The following is a 25,241-nucleotide window of genomic DNA, read 5'->3' as shown; positions in this document are numbered from 1 at the left end:
TAGGATGGCGGAAGCGGGAATCGAACCTGGAACCCTCAAGTTGCTGGCACAGCCACTCTACCAACCGAGCTATGCCGCCCACCGTGTGGAGTTTGCATGTTCTCCCCGTGACTGCGTGGGTCCCCTCCAGGTAAAATGCGTATCTTTTCAACTTTAACATCCAATATTGCAACAAATATTTTACGATACTTTCCATTTTTTTTTGGTCAAAATTTTAATATCTGCTTAACTTATGATTTCAAGGAACATATCCATGAAAGTGTACACTGTAAAAAAAGACAATAGAGTTTACTGTAAAATGCATTGTGGTTTTTGCAACATATTACTGTAAATTGACAAAAACGACCACTTGCTTACAGTAAAATTCTGTCGGCTGAGCTGCCATTTTTTTTTTGTGTAAAATCTACATTTGTTTTAAAGTGTAATACTGTATATGAAAAAGCAGTGTTTTGTTTTTTTACAGTAAAAAACTGGCAGCTCAGTGTCCTGGATTAAAAAAAACAAAACAGTGTTACCCTTTTGCAGCCTTCCGCCCGAGTGCAGCTGGGATAGGCTCCAGCACCCTCTGCCACCCCGAAAGGGGACAAGCGGTAGAAAATGGATAGATGGATACTCTTTTGCCATTTACAGTAATATGTTGTAAAAACCGCCATAGATTTTACAGTAAAATTCTGGTGACTAAGCTGCCAGTATTTGCCTGTAAAAAAACAATGGCAGTTGTTCCATTTACAGTAATAAGTTGTTTAAAAAAACAAAAAACTAAACACTGTATATTTTACAATAAAATTCTGGTGACTGAGTTGTTAGTTTTCACTGTAAAATCTACAGATTTTTTACAGTGTACCTGAAAAATATATAATCAAATTCATACAGTCTATAGTCACTGTTACAAGCGACCAGCTAAATTGCGCTGTGGCCCTTAATGAAAATGAGACTGACAGCCCTGATTGAGAGCAACATCCTTTAGAGCCTCTTTATTGTTATAAAGGTCTTTATACATAAAATTGGTATGGTATGATAATGATAATCTCATAAAAACAGAAGAAGTTTGGAGCTAGAGTCAAAGAGAAGTTTCTTAAGCGCAAAAACCTTTAACTAAGCTGTATTTTCATTTGCACTCGTTTTTTCGATAGTAATTAATTATTAATTTAGTTTATTTGTTTTATCATATTTATTATTTATTTTAGCACAAATTAATTGTATGTAAATAAAATTGTTGTCACTTATTTATGATTCTCTTTTTATGCAGCATAATTGGTTAGTACGTATTTTCTAATCCACCTGACCAAAGTCTAAGGTTTGTGTTCAAAAAAATGTATTAATATTTTTTGTGATTAACACGTGCTTTTTAATATTATTTGACAAGGTTGTACACTGTAATTGTAAAGTGAGTTAAATAAAATTTATAAATACGATTAAAATCAAGAGTAGACATGACTAATTCAGTGTTAATATTTGAGTGGGCCCCGAGCCCCTCTCTAGTGGAAAAGTTGGGCCCTGAGGTCAGAAAAGTTAAGAACCCCTGTGTCATGATCCGTTACCCGGGTCATGGGATGATTTATGTTTGGTAGTTTTTCTGTTTTAGTCTGTTTCCTGGGTGCACCCTCTTTCCTTGTTTTCTGTTGGTTTCCATGGGCACTGATTCTCCTCACCTGTCTTAGTTTTGCAATTAGTGTTCCCACCAGGTGTTTTGGTTAATCACTCCCCTTTATAGTTTCCTGTCAGCAGTAGTTGCTGGGTCAATGTTTGCGATAGGCAACAGTTACGTTCTCCCGGTTTTTCTCCTCGCTCTAGTGATTTTTGTACAGTATAGCTTTCCTCGTTTTTTCACCCTTGGTGACATTTTGGTTTTGTTTAGCTCCACGCTTGCTAGCGTCCTCAGTTTTGTATTTTTGTCCTGCCTTTAGTTTATTAAAAACTTTAATCTTACCTGCATGCTACTCCTGCTTGTCTTCTGCCTTGGAAGGAACGCTATCAGCGCAGACATGCGACCACGACGTAACACCCTGGTCTAAATGCAGGCCTTCAGTGACACATGGACACGGCTTGAGATACTGAACAGAAACCCACTTGCACACTACTGGGCATTGAAACCCCTCAACAGTGTACAAAATAGTCTATTTTTCGGCGCATTTAACATTCAATAAACCCGCTTCAGCAATTAAAACATATCTTACGTGGTACTGTCAAAATTAAATTAATTGTATAAAACAAATGAAACATGAAAAAATAAAGAAATCCAATATTTGAACTCACAATTTTGTAGGACCCACTTGACGCCGTATAAGCCAGTGGTACCGTCGTAGTCGGTTGATTCGAGTGAAAGTGGCGGGCAAACCATTTCACCACCGGGACAGCTTAGCTGGCATCCCGTGTCGGCCGACCTCGTCTTACAAGATGTAGTTTCTCTTTAAATATCCTTCTTCAAAATGGCCTTGCAAATATATATCTGCCACCTTGTCAACATTTAGCTCTCCTTCTTTGTGGGTTAAAAAAGTGAGTACCGGTGAGTTTTCTGTGGCTTTCTATGGCTTGTTTGGCTCCGGTGCCACTTCCTGTTTTCGCAACTTGTGATTGGATACTCACTTGGGAGTCCCAAGTGTGTATCCAATCACAGGACGCGTAAATGTCACGTTCAACGTGAGGCCAGCTAGAAGACCTTACTGACAACAACTCGTGATCTGATTGGCTATCGCAGCTGTCTATCAACTGTATGTCCCCGTTCACTGACAGTGCACAGACGCCCGCATTGTTGATTCTGAAGGCCCTGGGCAGATTTGGTACAGCATGGCAACATAAGCTAGCTGAATACTAATTGGATACAAACTCTAACCTACAAACAAAAGCACTGGAAGGAGCATAACATGACATGAAGAGAATATGAATACTATTTAGGGAAAGTAAATGAAAAATTACTTTTATCTTTAATTATGATCATGATTTCTGGTTATGTTAGGCCAGCAGAGAAGGCCTTGCTGGCCCTAACGGCACACCACTGTCTAAATGACAGGAGTGCTGTGCAGTTTTTAAAGGCCTACTGAAACCCACTATTACCGACCACGCAGTCTGATAGTTTATACATCAATGATGAAATCTTAACATTGCAACACATGCCAATACAGCCGGGTTAGCTTACTAAAGTGCAATTTTAAATTTCGCGCCGAAATATCCTGCTGAAAACGTTTCAGTATGATGACGCCTGTGCGTGACGTCACGGATTGTAGAGGACATTTTGGGACAGCATGGTGGCCAGCTATTAAGTCGTCTGTTTTCATCGCAAAATTCCACAGTATTCTGGACATCAGTGTTGGTGAATCTTTTGCAATTTGTTCAATGAACAATGGAGACAGCAAAGAAGAAAGCTGTAGGTGGGAAGCGGTGTATTGCGGCCGGCTGCAGCAACAGCACAAACACAGCCGGTGTTTCATTGTTTACATTCCCGAAAGATGACAGTCAAGCTTTACCATTGGCCTGTGGAGAACTGGGACAACAGAGACTCTTACCAGGAGGACTTTGAGTTGGATGCGCAGACGCGGTACTGTGAGTACGCATGCAGCTGCGGCTTTCAAACATTTGATCGCTTGCCCGTACGTGCGTCCCGCTATGTGCATGTCACGTACGTAACTTCGGGGACTTTGGGGAAATATATGTGCTGTATGAACTTTGGGGAGGTGAACAGTACTTTGGGCTGTGGGATTGAGTGTGTTGTGCAGGTGTTTGAGTTGTATTGGCGGGTTATATGGACGGGAGGGGGGAGGTGTTTGTTATGCGGGATTAATTTGTGGCATATTAATTATAAGCCTGGTTGTGTTGTGGCTAATAGAGTATATATATGTCTTGTGTTTATTTACTGTTTTAGTCATTCCCAGCTGAATATCAGGTCCCACCCGCCTCTCACAGCATCTACCCCATTTGAATGGCTCCCACTGCCCTCTAGTCCTTCACTCTCACTTTCCTCATCCACAAATCTTTCATCCTCGCTCAAATTAATGGGGAAATTGTCGCTTTCTCGGTCCGAATCGCTCTCGCTGCTGGTGGCCATGATTGTAAACAATGTGCAGATGTGAGGAGCTCCACAACCTGTGACGTCACGCTACTCGTCTGCTACTTCCGGTACAGGCAAGGCTTTTTTATCAGCGACCAAAAGTTGTGAACTTTATCGTCGATGTTCTCTACTAAATCCTTTCAGCAAAAATATGGTAATATCGCGGAATGATCAAGTATGACACATAGAATGAACCTGCTATCCCTGTTTAAGTAAGAAAATCGCATTTCAGTAGGCCTTTAAGAACCTACTACAAAAACGCTAGTCAAAGATCCCCAACATGTCAGGAGCGCTCTGCTGTTTTTGAGGATCTAGAAGAATGTACTGCAATTTGTATTCAAGAAACTTGTCAAACTAAATTTGCAACAACAGCAAAAAAAAAATACGCTGGTCAAAGAGCCTCTCTACGACAGGAGTGCCGTGCTGATTTTAAAGACGTGCTGTGGAAATGCGGGTCAAAGATCTCCTATTCAGTGCGAGTGCTGTGTTCTACTGAGGGAGTGCACTGGCGAGCGCCGCGGGGTCAAAGGTGAGCTGAGATTGAGTGAGATAAAAGATCCACAGGGAGGAAACGGAGACCTTGGACCCACTTCACTGCCTCCTCCTGCTAGCAGTCGAAAGGCGTGCGAGAGTTTCAGTGCTTCCTCCTAGACAACATGAAGATCGCCCTGGCCCCCTTGGACGTGCCGCTAGGCAGGAGACTGCAGACGGCCGCCGTGCTGCAGTGGGTCTTCTCCTTCCTCGCCTTAGGTGAGTTCGTGTGGCGTTTATGTTATATTATATTTATTTACTGTACAAGCTCTCTATCACTGCACTATGAATACATGAATTCCATTATTATTATTTATGTTGTCTCCTCAGCACCCACATGTATCCTCCTGTTCCTCTACCTGTTGTTTACTCGCTTCTGGTTGGTCAGCGTTATCTACTCGGTCTGGTGGTTCCTGGACTACGACACTCCGGCGCGCGGTGGGCGCAGGGTGCCTTACCTGTGCGGCATAAGAATGTGGGACTACATGCGGGACTACTTTCCCGTCAAGGTGAGCAGGAAAATATTATGTGTGCAATTTGACATCCAGTCAAGAAAATATGTTTTGGAGTTCATCCCCTTAGAACGGGGGTCGGCAACGCGCGGTTTTTTCGAGCCACAAGCGGCCCTTTAGAGGCGCCCTAGTGGCTCCCTGGAGCTTTTTTCAAAAATGTATGAAAATGGAAAAAGATGAGGAAAAAAAAATATGTTTTTGTTTTAATATGGTTTCTGTAGGACATGACTCAAGAAATCCCACTGTTTGCATTAAACATGCTTCACTGATGAGAGTATTTGGCGCGCGCCGTTTTGTCCTAATTTCGGCAGTCCTTGAACGCAGCATAGTTTGTTAACATGTATAACTTAATCCTACGCTGCCACAGTAAGACGTGTTTTATGCCACTCCTGCTTTGTCTCTATTTGTCCACCAAACGTTTTATGCTGTGCATGATTCCACAAAGGTGAGCTTTGTTGGTGTTATTATTATATATAGGGGACGGCGTGGTGCGGTTGGCAGAGTGGCCGTGCCAGCAATCTGAGGGTTCCTGGTTCGATCCCTACCTTCTACCAACCTAGTCACATCTATTGTGTCCTTGAGCAAGACACTTCACCCTTGCTCCCGATGGGTCGTGGTTAGGGCCTTGCATGGCAGCTCCCGCCATCAGTGTGTGAATGTGTGTGTGAATGGGTGAATGTGGAAATAGTGTCAAAGCGCTTTGAGTACCTTGAAGGTAGAACAGCGCTATACAAGTATAACCCATTTACCATTTATTGACTTGTGTGGAGTGCGAATCAGACATATTTGGTCACTGCATGACTGCAAGCTAATCAATGCTAACATGCTATTTATGCTAGCTATTTGCACATAATGCATCATTATGCCTGGTATTTTAGGTATATTTGAGCTCATTTTATTTGTAGTTTCAGTTTCCTTCAACTTGAACACACACATCTTAACCTTTGGCCATTCTAAGCCAGTCATTTCCAGGCGTTATCACACCCTCGGAAAAGCCTCCATTTTAGTAATGTTTTCCAATGTTGTAAAAATGTGTAGAATAAATAATACATTTCAACATTTCTGTCAACAAAGATTTGCTTCAGCCTGCCTACGACACATAATCATGTTGATAGTAGTCTAATATAGCTAATATAGACATTTATATCATGTGTTGCCTTCATTTTAACACTTTTTGCGTCTTTTATGGCTCTTTCAACATTTTGGGTTGCCGACCCCTGCCTTAGAAAGATATGAGCCTAAGGGCCCCCAACCAATCAGGGGCCCCCAATTTTGACGGTGGAATGCAATGATGGTGTTCATGGCTGTCAATAACAGGCAGCTCTGATTTGTGTAGCGATTGTGTACTCTTTGCTCCTGACAGCCAGCTCTGATTTGTGTAGCGATTGTGTACTCTTTGCTCCGGCTGAATATTTTTTCCCATTGGTCCATGCTAGGTGCAAACCCAGGGTGGGATAGGCGAGTGTGCTGACTACTTAGCTAAAAGTTCTATTGTGTAAAATCATGATTTTTTTCTTTTCAAACTGTTAGTTTGGGCAGCCCTGGATATGTCTACAAAAACTGGCAGCCGAGTATCCGGAATTTTAGAAAAAAATGTAAGGTGTTTTTTTACACCAAATTACTGTATATACTGTAGACTGGTGTTTATATAGGGTAAACTGAGCTGCCAAATTTTTACACAAAAAATCTACAGTTTGTTTGTTTTTTACAGTGCATTACTGTGAATAGAAAAACGTTGCAATGTTTTTTATGGTAAAATTGTGGCTAGCATTCGAATATGCTAACGTTAGCATGCATGACGGCATAAAATATATGACATTTATGTACGTCACACCCCTTTAAGCTGTGTGTAGTGAGCTTAAGCTAGTAGGGACAGTGTCAGCAGTGTATTCCATCGTTGTAAACGGCTAGGAAACAATTCCTGCACATTGTTCTGCATATGGTTGCAAAATATGCCGTACAAAGACACTGGCAATAATCTTTCAAAGGTATTTTAGCTTTTTTTTTTTTTTACAAAATTAAATATAATGTTTATTAATAGCATATGTTTATATGTTGTCAAAGTAAACCACATGAAAATGTATATCTTTGAATAAGCATTTTTTTTTTTTTATTTTCAATATACAATGCATTGTATTGCATTAACTTTAATGTGTGTCATTTAGCATGGCGTTAACAGTGCACTGACGTATATAGTTATATTTATGTGTAGCTCTGCAAAATTTGTTAAAAAGCAAGCATGCTAACATTGCCATGCTAACATGCTAACAGTTATCATTTCTCAAGTAACTAAATGTTAGACTCTGTGGTGTAGACCAGTATAAATTAACAAAAAAGATAGCATGCTAACAGTTAGCATTTGACCAGTCACTAAAAATTAGACTCTGAGGTGTGTACCTGCATAGATAAGTTAACAAAGATGGCTTGTTACCAGTAAGCACGCGTAAAGTACCAAAATATTTGACTCTGAGGTGTATACAAGCAGACAAAAGCAAAAACGATAGCATGCTAACAGTTAGCATGTGTCCAGTAACTAAACACCAGACTCTGGGGTATATACCAGCAAGAAATTGTGAAAAAATATAGCATGCTAACCTTGCCATGCTAACAGTTAGCATGTAACAAGTACGGTAACTAAACATTAAACTCTCATGTTTATATCAGCATAAAATAGCAAAACAGATTGCATGCAAACAGTTAGCATGTGTTCAGTAAATAAACATTAGACTCTGAGGTGTATACCAGCATCAATTAGCAAAAAAGATAGCATGATAACATTGTCATGCTGATATGCAAACAGTTATGAATCAAGTAAATACATATTCAATTCTGAGGTGTATACCTGTATAAATTAGCAAAAAAGATAATATGCTAACAGTTATCATGTGTCCAGTAACTAAACATTATACTCTGAGGTGTGTACCGGCATATATTCGTAAAAAAAGATGGCATGTTAACAGTAAACATGAGTGAAGTACCAAAATATTTGACTCTGTGGTGGATACCATCATAAGTTAACAAAAAACATAGCATGCTAAGATTGGCATGCTGACAGATAGCATGTATCAAATAACAAAATATTAGATTCTGAGGTTTATACCAGTATAAATTAGCAAAAAAGATTGCATGCAAACCGTTAGTATGTGTCCAGTAACTACAAACCCTGTTTCCATATGAGTTGGGAAATTGTGTTAGATGTAAATATAAACGGAATACAATGATTTGCAAATCCTTTTCAACCCATATTCAATTGAATGCACTACAAAGACAAGATATTTGATGTTCAAACTCATAAACTTTTTTTTTTTTTTTTTGCAAATAATAATTAACTTATAATTTCATGGCTGCTACATGTGCCAAAGTAGTTGGGAAAGGGCATGTTCACCACTGTGTTACATGGCCTTTCCTTTTAACAACACTCAGTAAACGTTTGGGAACTGAGGAGACACATTTTTTAAGCTTCTCAGGTGGAATTCTTTCCCATTCTTGCTTGATGTACAGTTTAAGTTGTTCAACAGTCCGGGGGTCTCTGTTGTGGTATTTTAGGCTTCATAATGCGCCACACATTTTCAATGGGAGACAGGTCTGGACTACAGGCAGGCCAGTCTAGTACCCACACTCTTTTACTATGAAGCCACGTTGATGTAACACGTGGCTTGGCATTGTCTTGCTGAAATAAGCAGGAGCGTCCATGGTAACGTTGCTTGGATGGCAACATATGTTGCTCCAAAACCTGTATGTACCTTTCAGCATTAATTGCGCCTTCACAGATGTGTAAGTTACCCATGTTTTGGGCACTAATACACCCCCATACCATCACAGATGCTGGCTTTTCAACTTTGCGCCTATAACAATCCGGATGGTTCTTTTCCTCTTTGGTCCGGAGGACACGACGTCCACAGTTTCCAAAAACAATTTGAAATGTGGACTCATCAGACCACAGAACACTTTTCCACTTTGTATCAGTCCATCTTAGATGAGCTCAGGCCCAGCAAAGCCGACGGCGTTTCTAGGTGTTGTTGATAAACGGTTTTCGCCTTGCATATGAGAGTTTTAACTTGCACTTACTTATAGATGTAGCAACCAACTGTAGTTACTGACAGTGGGTTTCTGAAGTGTTCCTAAGCCCATGTGGTGATATCCTTTACACACTGATGTCGCTTGTTGATGCAGTACAGTTTGAGGGATTGAAGGTCACAGGCTTAGCTGCTTACATGCAGTGATTTCTCCAGATTCTCTGAACCCTTTGATGATATTACGGACCGTAGATGGTGAAATCCCTAAATTCCTTGCAATAGCTGGTTGTAAAGGTTTTTCTTAAACTGTTCAACAATTTGCTCACGCATTTGTTGACAAAGTGGTGACCCTCGCCCCATCCTTGTTTGTGAATGACTGAGCATTTCATGGAATCTACTTTTATACCCAATCATGGCACCCACCTGTTCCCAATTTACCTGTTCACCTGTGGGATGTTCCAAATAAGTGTTTGATGAGCATTCCTCAACTTTATCAGTATTTATTGCCACCTTTCCCAACTTCTTTGTCACGTGTTGCTGGCTTCAAATTCTAAAGTTAATGATTATTTGCAAAAAAAAAAAATGTTTATCAGTTTGAACATCAACTATGTTGTCTTTGTAGCATATTCAACTGAACATGGGTTGAAAATGATTTGCAAATCATTGTATTCCGTTTATATTTACATCTAACACAATTTCTCAACTCATATGGAAACGGGGTTTGTATTTTCACAAATTGTTTCCTGTTGGTTAAGTAACTTCTTATCCAGTTCAAGACTAGCCCTCTGATTCCATATTGTTCTAATTTATAAATTAAGATATTATGATTAATTGTGTCAAATGCTTTTTTAGATCCATAAATACTGCTGCTGCACACTGTTTGCCATCTATTGCAATGGTTATGTCCTCTGTTATGTTGATGAATGCCATTGACGTTAAAATGTTAGCTCTGTACCCGTATTGCAAGTGTTGCACATTTATTAATGAATTTGTCCCATCTGTTGTTGAATAGTTTTTCCATGATTTTAGACAATTGTGGCAGTAAAGAGACAGGTCTGTAATTTGCAAACTGGTGATTGTCTCTAGTCTTATATATCAGAACAACTTTGGCCATTCTAGTTTTGTTTGGGAATGTGCCTGTTTGAAATGATAGATTGCTAATATATGTTAAAGGCTCTGAAATGTATTCATTAACTTATTTATCCATCCATCCATTTTCTACTGCTTGTCTCTTTCACATTTATTTGGTGACAGTCAGTTGAGGTCTTATTTACATTTCTTTACAATTTTGATTATTTCTTCTTTTGTCACATAACGAGGAACATTGAGTTAGGATTTCTGCCTATGGTGTTATTCATGTCCTCAACTGACCCCGGATCGAGAATATTTTCCTCTAGATTAGAACCAATATTTACAAAGTACTTACTGAAGCTCTCAACTACTACCATTATTGTCACTTTTTTACATTTTTATTGAAGACGTATTGGGTGTAATCCCTTTTAGCACCATTTTTAATAATACTATTTAGGATGTTGCTCTCTTATTGTTTTTGTTTCTGTCTAATAAATGACTCTAATATTATTTTCTACATGTTCATAAGATGTTGCTTAGCTTGTTTTTATACGTATTGTACTTATTTTCTGCTTCTAATGATCATTGTGTTATAAATATTCTATACAATGTATTCTTCTTATTGCAAGCATTTATCAATCACTTTGTCATCCATGGTTGATAGTTCATGCTCTTCTTTTGCTTCTTACGGAGTTGTTTCAATGTACAAGTTTGTCATAAAGCATCATGAAAGTATTTTAAGAAAAAAATAGTATTATCAACGTCATTTTCAGAGTACACATTATCCCAGCTTTGATCACTTAGGTCATTCTTAAAAAGCAATCATACTTTCCTCTCTGCATATTCTTCGAAATGTGTAATTGTCATCAATGTTCTTCTTTTTGTAGTTTCCGTCATAGATTGTGAAAACCTGTAGATGATCACATATATCAAATATTAGCAAACCACTTGTATTATTATCAAAATCATTTGTAAATATATTATAAATAAGTATGGCACATTTCCCTGTGATTCTGCTGGGTCTTGTGGTTTTAGGAATACAAACTCATACTGTACATTGTGTCCATGAAGTTGTCAATAATTTTATGTTTATTAGGGTTCAGTTGGTCAATGTTAAAGTCACCACATAAGAAAATTACTTTTTGTCTGATTTCAGTGCAGGTTGCCTTGATCCAGTGTTCAAACGTGTCAATGGTTGACTTTAGCCTGCTGAGTGGCCTTGTGGTTAGAGTGTCTGCCCTGAGATTGGTAGATCGTGAGTCCTAGTCATACCAAAGACTATAAAAATGGGACCCATTACCTCCCTGCTTGGCACTCAGCATCAAGGGTTGGAATTGGGGGTTAAATCACCAAAATGATTCCCACCGCTGCTGCTCACTGCTCCCCTCACCTCCCAGGTGGTGGAACAAGGGGATGGGTCAAATGCAGAGGGTAATTTCACCACACCTGGTGTGTGTGTGACTATCAGTGGTACTTTAACTTAGGTGATCTACAAACCCTGTTTCCATATGAGTTGGGAAATTGTGTTAGATGTAAATATAAACGGAATACAATGATTTGCAAATCATTGTCAACCCATGTTCAGTTGAATACGCTACAAAGACAACATAGTTGATGTTCAAACTGATAAACGTTTTTTTTTTGCAAATAATCATTAACTTTAGAATTTGATGCCAGCAACACGTGACAAAGAAGTTGGGAAAGGTGGCAATAACTACTGATAAAGTTGAGGAATGCTCATCAAACACTTATTTGGAACATCCCACAGGTGAACAGGCAAATTGGGAACAGGTGGGTGCCATGATTGGGTATAAAAGTAGATTCCATGAAATGCTCAGTCATTCACAAACAAGGATGGGGCGAGGGTCACCACTTTGTCAACAAATGTGTAAGCAAATTGTTGAACAGTTTAAGAAAAACCTTTCTCAAGCAGCTATTGCAAGGAATTTAGGGATTTCACCATCTACGGTCCGTAATATCATCAAAGGGTTTAGAGAATCTGGAGAAATCACTGCACGTAAGCAGCTAAGTTAAAGTAAAGTTAAAGTTAAAGTACCAATGATTGTCACACACACACTAGGTGTGGCGAAATTATTCTCTGCATTTGACCCATCACCCTTGATCACCCCCTGGGAGGTGAGGGGAGCAGTGGGCAGCAGCGGTGGCTGCGCCCGGGAATCATTTTGGTGATTTAACCCCCAATTCCAACCCTTGATGCTGAGTGCCAAGCAGGGAGGTAATGGGTCCCATTTTTAAAGTCTTTGGTATGACTCGGCCAGGATTTGAACTCCCAACCTACCGATCTCAGGACGGACACTCTAACCACTAGGCCACTGAGTAGCCCGTGACCTTTGATCCCTCGGGCTGTACTGCATCAACAAGCGACATCAGTGTGTAAAGGACATCACCACATGGGCTCAGGAACACTTCAGAAACCCACTGTCAGTAACTACAGTTGGTCGCTACATCTGTAAGTGCAAGTTAAAACTCTAATATGCAAGGCGAAAACCGTTAATCAACAACACCCAGAAACGCCGTCGGCTTTGCTGGGCCTGAGCTCATCTAAGATGGACTGATACAAAGTAGAAAAGTGTTCTGTGGTCTGACGAGTCCACATTTGAAATTGTTTTTGGAAACTGTGGACGTCGTGTCCTCCGGACCAAAGAGGAAAAGAACCATCCGGATTGTTACAGGCACAAAGTTGAAAAGCCAGCATCTGTGATGGTATGGGGGTGTATTAGTGCCCAAGACATGGGTAACTTACACATTTGTGAAAGCGCCATTAATGCTGAAAGGTACATACAGGTTTTGGAGCAACATATGTTGCCATCCAAGCAACGTTACCATGGACGCCCCTGCTTATTTCAGCAAGACAATGCCAAGCCACGTGTTACATCAACGTGGCTTCATAGTAAAAGAGTGTGGGTACTAAACTGGCCTGCCTGTAGTCCAGACCTGTCTCCCATTGAAAATGTGTGGCGCATTATGAAGCCTAAAATACCACAACGGAGACCCCCGGACTGTTGAACAACTTAAACTGTACATCAAGCAAGAATGGAAAAGAATTCCACCTGAGAAGATTAAAAAATGTGTCTCCTCAGTTCCCAAACGTTTACTGAGTGTTGTTAAAAGGAATGGCCATGTAACACAGTGGTGAACATGCCTTTTCCCAACTACTTTGGCACGTGTTGCAGCCATGAAATTCTAAGTTAATTATTATTTGCAAAAAAAAAATAAAGTTTCTGAGTTTGAACATCAAATATCTTGTCTTTGTAGTGCATTCAATTGAATATGGGTTGAAAAGGATTTGCAAATCATTGTATTCCGTTTATATTTACATCTAACACAATTTCCCAACTCATATGGAAACGATGTTTGTATATATCCAACTGATCAGTACGTTTTTGCCTTTTTCATTATATATTTCAATGGTTATACATTCCAAAATATTGTCAATAGCCAATGACATGGTATTCACCACCAAGTCCTTCATAACGTACACAGCTACTCCTCCTCTGTTCTGTGTGGAGTTTGCATGTTCTCCTCCGGGTACGTTGGCTTCCATCCACTTCCAAAGACATGCACCTGGGGATAGGTTGATTGGTAACACTAAATTGGCCCTAGTGTGTGAATGTTGTCTATCTGTGTTGGCCCTGCAATGAGATGGCGACTTGTCCAGGGTGTAGCCCGCCTTCCGCCCGAATGCAGCTGAGATAGGCTCCAGCACCCCCCGCGACCCCGAAAAATGTCTGGATCTATATCATTTTCCAAGTTCAGATTTTTATTTTCCATGCTACAAAATGTTTCCAATTCCATATTGGGTTAGGTGCTGTAACTGTGTAGAATGAAGTTAGTCCAGTCCTCCAACAAATCAGGTTATTTCCAAGTGAATGTGTTAAATGTATCCGTCCAAGTCCTTAATTCTTTTCACCACCAAAACTTTTGCTTCCTTTGGTAAATTTATGAATATTTCACAGTTTCATACCCAAGTGTGTTGCATTTTTCCTTCTTTTTTCAAGTGTCTTGCTTTTTTCCGAAGGTCAAGTATCTTGTCTTTGCAGTCTATTCAATTGAATATAGGTTGAAAAGGATTTGAAAAACATTGTATTCTGTTTTTATTTACGATTTACGCAATGTGCCAACTTCACTGCTTTTGGGTTTTGTAAATCGGATATATATGATAGTAGCTTCGATATAGAGGCAACTTGTTTTTCCACGCTACTGGTACTTTAACTCTCAGAATGCTAAGTTGTACGTCAGCATCAGAGCTGGTTACAAAGTAAACTTTGCGTCAGTCTTTTTCTGGGAATGACGACGTGTGTGTGTGTGTGTGTGTGTGTGTGTGTGTGTGTGTGTGTGTGTGTGTGTGTGTGTGTGTGTGTGTGTGTGTAGTGTCTACATTCCACTGTCTTGCATCACGATGTTGTGGATGTTGAGTGGGCCTGATACCTTGACACATTACACACTAACGGGCAAACCTCCCAAGACCGGATTTCCTCAAATCGTCTTCTGATGGCACAAAACATTTGACCTAAAATGTATTTTGCCAGAGACAAAGTGCAGACGTGTGTGAACAGAATAAGACCTCAAGACTGTGGCTATGTGACAGTATGTCCCACCAACAGAGCCGATACAAAAAATGGACACAGGGTGGGTTCCCATTCAAGTGACCTGTTTTAAATGTTGCTTGTAAATCATGTCGCCATGGTTACGCAATATATTAGTAATTTTAATAAGGTTTTTTTATATTTATAATTGATTTAGAATCGTGATGAATAGGAATTATGGACCGATTTTTCCTTCACCACTCATTTGCATGGAATGTCCTGAATAATATGATGATAAACCATAAGCACTAGGCATAACAGTTTGATATCAGTGATAGTTGTTTGCAAATAATTCTTAATGATTGTCTTTTTTGACAGTTCTGAAATTAAAAACATTTAGATAAAAGATGACTTGTCCAGGGTGTACCTTGCCTTCTAGCCAAGTAGAGCTGGGATAGGCTCCAGTCCACCCTTGACACCAAAAGGGACAAGCGGTAGAAAAATGGATGAACGGATGGATTTAATCAAATAGATTGGGAATATTGTCTGTCTATCTGTGTTGGCCCTGCGATGAGGTGGCGACTTGTCCGGGGTGTACTCCGCCTTCGGCCCATGTGCAGCTGGGATAGGCTCCAGCACCCCCCGCGACCCTGTAAGGGACAAGCGGTAGAAAATGGATGGATGGATTTCGGATTATCCTAATACTATATAAATGTAATACTATTTTGGCCATTACCTTTTACTTTGCTTTCTATTATTTTATTTGTTGACAGTTACTGTAAGTAGATGATGTAATAGTTATTTAGTGCGTTATTCTGTTCAAATAATACCAGTATGTCTGAATGAAGGTTATTTTTTTTACATATCACTTTTTTATGGAATCCTCCTTTAAAACAGTCAATTATATTTATAAAATTATGCCATAACATATAACAATTCTAGTATAGCTTACATTAAATGTTTTTCCCAAAGCATACCAGTACAGTATTGACATTTCAAGATAATTTAGTTGATTACGGTGACGTCCTGGCCCTTGGGCTCTTTTTAGCCTGTTGGTTCCCTCTTGTGGTCTTGTGAGCTAAATGCTTCTGCTGCTAAGGTGTCAAAAAAACACCACTACACTTTCATTTAATTTAAAAAAATGTTTTTAAAAATAGTATCAAATGAATATAAAATTGAACATTTAAAAAAATATTGAACAATATTGTCCTATTTTGATTAACTATATTATTCCCACAAAGTAAAGTGTAGGAATAATACGTGCCATCCAATTATTTGGATGATATATCATTAAAGAATAAACTTTGGTGCAGATCTGGATAAAGGAGTATAAATATAAATTTATTATTTGGCCCTGTGATGAGGTGGCAACTTGTCCAGGGTGTACCCCGCCTTCCGCCCGAATGCAGCTGAGATAGGCTCCAGCACCCCCCGCGACTCCAAAATGGACAAGCGGTAGAAAATGGATGGATGGATGGTTTCAAGTGTTAGACATCATCAAAATATGTTTTACAGCAGGTGGCATCCACTTCAGGAGGCGAGTCAAATAGTACACATCATGATTCTCCATGGTAACGCAGCTGGGATCTTCTATTGTATTCGTCGCACACATGGACAGAAATTATTGCAGGCGAGCGCGTTTTAAAATTTTTTTTTTTTTTTTTTAAGTCAGCTTTCTTTACTGCACGTGTTGCACGCACGGTTGCTTTATCACGGGTGTCCGCAACCCACGGCTCTTTAGCGCCGCCCTAGTGGCTCATTAGAGCTTTTTTCAAAAATGTATGAAAATGAAAAAAGATGAGGGGAAAAAATATTGTTTTTATGTTTTAATACGGTTTCTGTAGGAGGACAAACATGACACAAACATTCATAATTACTAGAAATCCCACTGTTTATATTAAACACGCTTCACTGATGAGAGTATTTGGCCAGCGCCATTTTGTCCTACTCATTTCAGCGGTCCTTGAACTTTGTTTACATGTACAACTTTCTCCCACGCTGCCACAGTAAGACGTGTTTTATTCCACTCCTTATGTGTCTCATTTTGTCCACCAAACGTGTTATGCTGTGCGTGAATGCACAAAGGTGAGCTATTTTGATGTTATTGACTTGTTGGGCGTATTTGGTCACTGCATGACTGTAAGCTAATCGATGCTAACGTGCTATTTCGGCTAGCTGTGTGTACATATTGCATCATTATGCCTCCTTTGTAGGTATATTTGAGCTCATTTAATTTTCTTTACTTATGTCCTCTATTTACTGTATTTTCCGGACCATAGGGCGCACCAGATTATAAGGCGCACTGCCGATGAATGGTCTATTTGTAACGACTTGGTCGCATAGTGATGCGGGTGTGGTTCTCCCAAGGATGCAGACGGCTTCGGACACAGCTTGCAGGTAGGAAAAATGATTTATTTTAAATATAAATAATATGAAGAATAAACAAAAGGGCTAGCGTGGGAGCTAGCAAACCAAAAGAGCCTAGCGTGAGAACTAGTAGCAAGAAAACAGTAAATAATCGTCGTCATCAGTTGTGTGAGAACAAACTACGAAGCCAGACAGAGTGAGGCCAAAGCAAAGACTAAATAGCCCTCTGATTAGCGCCCGGGCAACAGGTGCGCGTCCCGAACACTAACCAGAGGCAGGTGCACACAATCTGCCGTCATGGCAACAGAAACAAACTAAACTCAAGGTGCTGAAAACACGTGACACAACATAAACAAACTCTGATCCGGGCAGCGGATCGTAACAGTACCCCCCCCTTAAAGGACAGATTCCAGATGTCCCTTGACACTAAATAAAACTAGAACCCAACAAACAATAAACAGTTCGAGAGTCAAGGGAGGGTGGAGGGAGGATTTGGTGGTGGGTCGCCAGGCCACGTGGCCCCGAATCCACCGGGGAAGAGTCAGGTGGCGGCGGCGAGGGGAACGCCGCTGCCGCAGGCGAGGCGGGCGACCACGGAAAGGCCACCCTCGTGGCTGCCGAGAAGGTGGGCGTGAGTGGCGCCAGAAGTTCAACAGCCGCAGAGTTCTAAGTCTATGTCTCGGGTGTCGCTGCTGTTTGCGCCACAGGCGTCCATACACACACCTCAGAGAGCGCCGCTTGCGCAGCCAGACCACTCGAGGTCGCTGAGACGACGATGAGGGCGAGGAAAGTGGCGGCGTCCTGGAAAAGCCCACCGGAGACGAGGAGAGAGAAGACGTCGCCGTGGAGGCAGGAGGAGACGTCGTCGCCGTGGAGGCAGGAGGAGACGTCGTCGCCGTGGAGGCAGGAGGAGACGTCGTCGCCGTGGAGGCAGGTGCAGGTTCTGGTACCAGCCGTGGAGCAGGTGCAGGTTCTGGTACCAGCCGTGGAGCAGGTGCAGGTTCTGGTACCAGCCGTGGAGCAGGTGCAGGTTCTGGTACCAGCCGTGGAGCAGGTGCAGGTTCTGGTACCAGCCGTGGAGCCGGCGCTGGTGTGGGTACCAGCCGTGGAGCCGGCGCTGGTGTGGGTACCAGCCGTGGAGCCGGCGCTGGTGTGGGTACCAGCCGTGGAGCCGGCGCTGGTGTGGGAACCAGCCTTGGAGCCGGGACAGGGGTTGGTCTTGGAGCCGGCGCTGGTGTGAGAACCAGCCTTGGAGCCGGCGCTGGTGTGAGAACCAGCCTTGGAGCCGGCGCTGGTGTGAGAACCAGCCTTGGAGCCGGCGCTGGTGTGAGAACCAGCCGAGGAACTTGGCATGGTGGAGCTTGGCGTGGTGGAGGTACTGGAGACGAAGCTTGGTGTGTCAGCCGAGGTGCAGGAACAGGTGCTAGCCGAGGTGCAGCTGGAGGTGGCCTAGCTGGCGGTTGTGGCTTAGCAGGACGAAGGACTGGTGGCGGTGGCCGTGCAGGAGGTTGCGGTTTAGCACGCCGGAAGACTGGTGGCGGTGGCCTTGCAGGAAGTTGCGATTTAGCACGCCGAAAGACTGGTGGCGGTGGCCTTGCAGGAGGTTGCGGTTTAGCACGCCGAAAGACTGGTGGCGGTGGCCGTGCAGGGGGTTGCGGCTTAGCACGCCGAAAAACTGGTGGCGTTGGCCGTGCAGGAGGTTGCGGCTTAGCACGCCGAAAAACTGGTGGCGGTGGCCGTGCAGGTGGTTGCGGCTTAGTACGCCGAAGTTGTGCCACCGCACTAGCACAGTTCCCAGTACTAGCCCCCCCCTCAAGACGCGGATACCAGACGCGCTCTTTGCGGTTTGGAACCGTCTTCAAGGGTGGGTGGGGGGAGGTATGGAGGGGGGTATACTCTTCTTTAAATTGTCCAAATTGACTATTATTACTCCTCACTTGAGATTGGGTGGGAGCACAGGGGGAAAAAATATGTGCAGTGGGCGGAGCAATAGTCACTGGGGGCGGAAACAAAGTCACTGGAGGTGGAGTTTGAAAATCAGAATGTGACTGACTAGATTTACACTTAGCAAAAATGTCCTGATAATGTTTTATCTTAGAATGAAAATTATTTGGCATTGGCTGACAGAAAGAAGCAGATGGAAAAAAAAAATCTTGCTCAATGACGTCATCGGGAATGGGCGGAGTTACCTCTTCGGGGGGCGCCAATGAAATGACGTCATTGTTGGAAATGTCCATGTGACTGACAGCCCAATCGGAGAAGTGTTTGGCGAAGTGGTCGATTGGGTTGCCAAACGTCTGAGCTTGTAGCTTGCTTCGGTCCGAGGGAGGAGTTTGCAGGAGCGGCGCGTCTTGGCGGCGAGGGAAAGACCTTCTGGCCGGCTTCCGTCTTTGACGGCGCGCACCGTACTGCGGGGGTGTGGCGATGTCCTCGGGCCAAACGGAGTGGATTGGGACCAGCTTTCCGTTGGGACCCCATATCAGGTCCTGGCGCTCCGAGGGGGAATAGCGAAGAGTTTCCGCTTCCATTGCTCGCAACACCTCCCACTAGTGATGGGTCCGGCAACACCGATGCATCGGCGCATGCGTCGAGCTCATAGAGCGAAACCCTGTGTCGGTGCGCGTATCGCTTTTAGAAAGTCACGTGACCGATCATGAGCTGTTTTGGTCACGTGACCGATACGCGAACTGTGTCGCACTGACGCCTCCTCTGTGCCCTGTGAGCGGGTCTTTTCTACAGCCGAGAAATAATAACTAAGAAGAGAAAGCGTCTAAAATTGAATACGTTGGAAAAACTTTTATTTTTTATTTTTTATAAAAATGTGTAAAAAAATAAGAATAATAATTTCCAGGTCCACAAGCATCCTCATTCACAACACGTTCTCTTAGATTTCCATGTTATGATACATGTTCACATTATTTATTGACTGTATCTAAAAAAGACAAAAAATATATTTTTATTTAAATGAAGTTATGAAATAATCCTAAATGAAATACAATGACTTGCTTTATATTATTGTATATACTAGGTCAATGGTTCTCAACCTTTTTTCAGCAATGCACCCCCTGTGAATTTTTTTAAAATTCAAGTACCCCCTAATCAGAGCAAAGCATTTTTGGTTGAAAAAAAAAAGATGAAGTAAAATACAGCACTATGTCATCAGTTTCTGATTTATTAAATTGTATAACAGTGCAAAATATTGCTCATTTGTAGTGGTCTTTCTTGAACTATTTGGAAAAAAAGATATAAAAATAGCTAAAAACTTGTTGAAAAATAAATAAGGGATTCAATTATAAATAAAGATTTCTACACCTAGAAGTAATAATCAACTTAAAGTGCCCTCTTTGGGGATTGTACTAGACTAGAGCTCCATCTGGATTCATGAACTTAATTCTAAACATTTCTTCACACAAAAAAAAAATCTTTAACATCAATATTTATGGAACATGTCCACAAAAAATCTAGCTGTCAACACTGAACATTGTTGCATTTCTTTTCACAGTTCTTTTTGACAGACATTTTAGTGACAACCCTGAGCTTGTGTTTCACGGAGTTTATGAACTTACATTCATATTTTGTTGAAGTATTATTCAATAAATATATTTATAAAGGATTTTTGAATTGTTGCTATTTTTAGAATATTTTTTAAAAATCTCACGTACCCCTGGCATACCTTCAAATACCCCCAGGGGTACGCGTACCCCCATTTGAGAACCACTGTACTAGGTCATAAAATCAGTGTCAGTTGAGTCGGTCCATAGGTTGCCTGTAGGGATTTTTAATGTCCAGCAGATGTCAGTATTTAGTGACACGGTATCGACACAGTATCAATACAGTTTTGCAATGTGTCGAAACGCTTCATGAGGCTTCATCAACCCATCACTACCTCCCACGTACCTTCGTCAAACTCCTCAATGGCTGCTGCGGGAGAATTGTTATTAGCTGGCTTCGTACTGTAACGACTTGGTCGCATAGTGATGCGGGTGTGGTTCTCCCAAGGATGCAGACGGCTTCGGACACAGCTTGCAGGTAGGAAAAATGATTTATTTTAAATATAAATAATATGAAGAATAAACAAAAGGGCTAGCGTGGGAGCTAGCAAACCAAAAGAGCCTAGCGTGAGAACTAGTAGCAAGAAAACAGTAAATAATCGTCGTCATCAGTTGTGTGAGAACAAACTACGAAGCCAGACAGAGTGAGGCCAAAGCAAAGACTAAATAGCCCTCTGATTAGCGCCCGGGCAACAGGTGCGCGTCCCGAACACTAACCAGAGGCAGGTGCACACAATCTGCCGTCATGGCAACAGAAACAAACTAAACTCAAGGTGCTGAAAACACGTGACACAACATAAACAAACTCTGATCCGGGCAGCGGATCGTAACACTATTTTTGAACTTTTTTCATATATTAGGCGCACCGGATTATAGGGCGCATTAAAGGAGTCATATCATTATTTATTTTTTTCTAAATGTAAAACACTTCCTTGTGGTCTACATAACATGTAATGGTGGTTCTTTGGTCAAAATGTAGCATAGATTATGTTTTACAGATCATCTTCAAGTCGCTTTCTGACAGTCGCTTCAGGATGCGGCGTTTTGTGGGCGGTCTTATTTACGTGACTCACTTTCGACAGCGTCTTCTCCCCGTCATCTTTGTTGTAGCGGTGTAGCGTGCAAGGACGGGAGGGGAAGAAGTGTCAAAAGATGGAGCTAATGACATTCAGACTTGACTTAAATCAATAACAGAGCTGCATCTCCTCATCCGGGAAACAACCACACCGGAATTGTGTCCTGTGAAAAACTATCCGACCGGAACTCTCTAATAACTAAAGTTCCTTGGGTGAATAATGTAAACTCACTACACCGGTATGTTTTAGCGCTTCCATGGCGAGTTTACTGACAGATATAAGTAAGAACTTTACACTACTTTATATTAGAAATGGCAACAGCGTAGGATGAATGTCACATAAGAAGAAGATAGAGGAAAAAGAAGAAGCTTATCAAATACGGCGCAATTTTTCAGAATTTACGCAGATCCTAAATACAGATCAGCAGATACCAGAAGGTAAGAAAAGTTGCTTTTGCATAATATTGCAAGACAAAACGCCAGATAATATGTCTTATCTTATACACACACCATAATAATACTAGTATGTTTAATGCGGCGACAATCTTTCCAGCGGTGCGGCTTCATAGCTTACCAAAGTCGTACTAAAACATTTTGATAGATTGTTGAGCGCCGTGTGTGTAATGTTCTGTATTTTCAATGGAACATTTAAAACGTTGGTGTTGTTTACTCGAGTCATATTGCAGTCTACATGTATCTCTTATGTTTGACTGCCGTCTACTGGTCACTTTTATCATTACACCATGTACCAAATAAAATAGCTTTGAGGTGGGTAAACTCAACCAAACGTATTCCTTAAATTAGGCGCACCGGGTTATAAAGCGCACTGTCGAGTTTTTAGAGAAAAAAAAGGATAAGAAGTGCACCTAATAATCCAGAAAATACGATAATTTATGTATGTAATATTGGCTGCATTTGTGTGTCGTTATAGACCACAGGGAACGTTACCCAGCTTGTAAAGATTGTAACAAATCCATTAGAAGAAGACAGCCTGCCATTTCCTTTAATTTGGAAACACATCTACAGGACTGTCTCAGAAAATTAGAATATTGTGATAAAGTCCTTTATTTTCTGTAATGCAACTAAAAACATGAAAATGTCATACATTCTGGATTCATTACACATCAACTGAAATATTGCAAGCCTTTTATTATTTTAATATTTCTGATTATGGCATACAGCTTAAGAAAACTCAAAAATCCCATCTCAAAAAATTTGAATATTTTCTCAGACCAAGTAAAAAATTAAGATTTATAACAGCAAAACAAAATCAAACATTTGAAAATGTCAATGAATGCACTCAGTTCTTGGTTGGGAATCCTTTTGCACGGATTACTGCAACAATGCGGCATGGCATGGAGGCAATCTGCCTGTGGCATTGCTAAGGTGTTATGGATGCCCAGGATGCTTCAATAGCGGCCTTTAGCTCATTTGTATTATTGGGTCTGGTGTCTTTCAGCTTCTTCTTCACAATACCCCACAAATTCTCTATGGAGTTCAGGTCAGGGGAGTTGGCAGGCCAATCGAGGACAGTAATGCCATGGTCAGTATGCCAGTTACTGGTGGTTTTGGCACTGCTGGATCATGCTGGAAAATGAAATCATCATCTCCATAGATCTTTTCAACAGATGGAAGCATGTAGCCCTATTCCCATGGTCAAGTCACTCCTGAACTCAAGACAACGGAAGAAGCGTCTGACTTGGGCTATGGAAAAGAAGCACTGGACAGTTGCAGAGTGGTCCAGAGTCCTGTTTTCAGACGAAAGCAAGTTTTGTATTTCATTTGGAAGTCAAGGCGCTAGAGTCCTTAGAAAGGCTGGACAGGAGCAAAATCCAAGTTTCTTGAAATCCAGTATGAAGTTCCCACAGTCAGCAATGGTTTGGGGAGCCATGTCAGCTGCTGGTCTTGGTCCACTGTGTTTCATCAAGTCCAGAGTCAATGCAGCTGTGTACCAAGATATTTTAGAGCACTACATACTTCCATCTGTTGAAAAGCTCTATGGAGATGATGATTTCATTTTCCAGCATGATCCAGCAGTGCCAAAACCACCAGCAACTGGTGTACTGACCATGACATTACTGTCCTCGATTGGCCTGCCAACTCCCCTGACCTGAACCCCATAGAGAATTTGTGGGGTATTGTGAAGAAGAAGCTGAAAGACACCAGACCCAATAATGCAAATGAGCTAAAGGCCGCTATTGAAGCATCCTGGGCATCCATAACACCTCAGCAATGCCACAGGCTGATTGCCTCCATGCCACGCCGCATTGATGCAGTAATCCATGCAAAAGGATTCCCAACCAAGTACTGAGTGCATTAATTGACATTTTCAAATGTTTGATTTTGTTTTGATGTTATAAATCTTTATTTTTTACTTGGTCTGAGGAAATATTCCAATTTTTTGAGATGGGATTTTTGAGTTTTCTTAAGTTGTATGCCATAATCAGCAATATTAAAATAATAAAAGGCTTGCAATATTTCAGTTGATGTGTAATGAATCCAGAATGTATGACATTTCCATGTTTTTAGTTGTATTACAGAAAATAAAGGACTTTATCACAGTATTCTAATTTTCTGAGACAGTCCTGTATACCTTTGGCCATTCTAAGCCAGTAATTTCCAGGGGCTATTTCACCCTTTGAGAAGCCTCTGCTTTACTCATGTTTTCCAATGTAGTGTAGAATAAATATTACATTTCAACATTTCTGTCAATGAAGATTTTTGTCAGCCTGCGACACATAGTCATTTTGATAGTAGGCTGTTGTAGCAATATAAAGAATTAATAATGTGTTGCCTTCAATATAACACTTATATAAGGCTTTTAATTTTTTTGCGTCTTCAGACAGATTTTTGTTTTGTTTGGCCCATATTGGCTCTTTCGACATTTTGGGTTGCCGACCCCTGCTTTATCAGAATCAGAATAAGCTTTAATGGCCAAGTATGTTTAACCAGTGGTGTGGCGTTAGGGCCAGCAAGGCCTTCTCTGCTGGCCTAACATAAATCATGATCATAGATTAATACAAGTTAATTTTAATCTACTTTCCATAAGGTATTCATCATTTTATCTTCATGTATTATTAGGCTCCAGTGTTGCTTGTTTTTACGTTAGAGCTTTTATCCAATCAGAATTCAGCTTGCTTGTTTCCAGCGCTGTGTGAATCCTGCCGGATAGACAATTGATAGACAGTTGCGATAGCCAATCAGATCACCACTTTTTGACAGTAGCCCATCTAGGTAGCCTTACGCTAAACGTGACTGTGATTGGATTTGCACATGTCACTCCCAAGTGAGAATCCAATCACAAGTTGTAATTTGCGAAACCCGATACCCGGGCATACAGAGAAATCATTGGTTCTCACTTTTTTAACTCACAAACAAAAAAGTTCAACTATTTTATTTATTTATTTTTCCACATTTAATTTGTTCTTTACAATTATTTTAATTTTGACAGTAACACATAAGATGTGTTTTAAATGCTGATGCGGGTTCATTGATTTTTATATGTGCCGGAATATAGCCTGTTTTG

The 25,241-nt window shown here is 41.2% G+C and overlaps 1 protein-coding gene across 1 annotated transcript in view; it reads left to right on the top strand.

Moving 5' to 3' along the window:
- Window positions 1–4,701: 4,701 nt before the first annotated feature.
- mogat2 (monoacylglycerol O-acyltransferase 2) overlaps window positions 4,702–25,241 on the top strand; it is a 57,284-nt gene continuing 36,744 nt past the window's right edge. The window contains exons 1-2 of the mRNA XM_061961537.2: window positions 4,702–4,795; window positions 4,907–5,085. Of these exons, the coding sequence (XP_061817521.1) occupies window positions 4,702–4,795; window positions 4,907–5,085 (273 nt within the window). The remainder of the gene's footprint in view (window positions 4,796–4,906; window positions 5,086–25,241) is intronic.

The sequence above is a fragment of the Nerophis lumbriciformis genome, linkage group LG09 (genome assembly GCF_033978685.3).
Source record: "Nerophis lumbriciformis linkage group LG09, RoL_Nlum_v2.1, whole genome shotgun sequence".
NCBI lineage: Eukaryota > Metazoa > Chordata > Actinopteri > Syngnathiformes > Syngnathidae > Nerophis > Nerophis lumbriciformis.
Note: the sequence above shows the minus strand (reverse complement) of the source record. Positions and strands in the feature narration are given on the sequence as shown.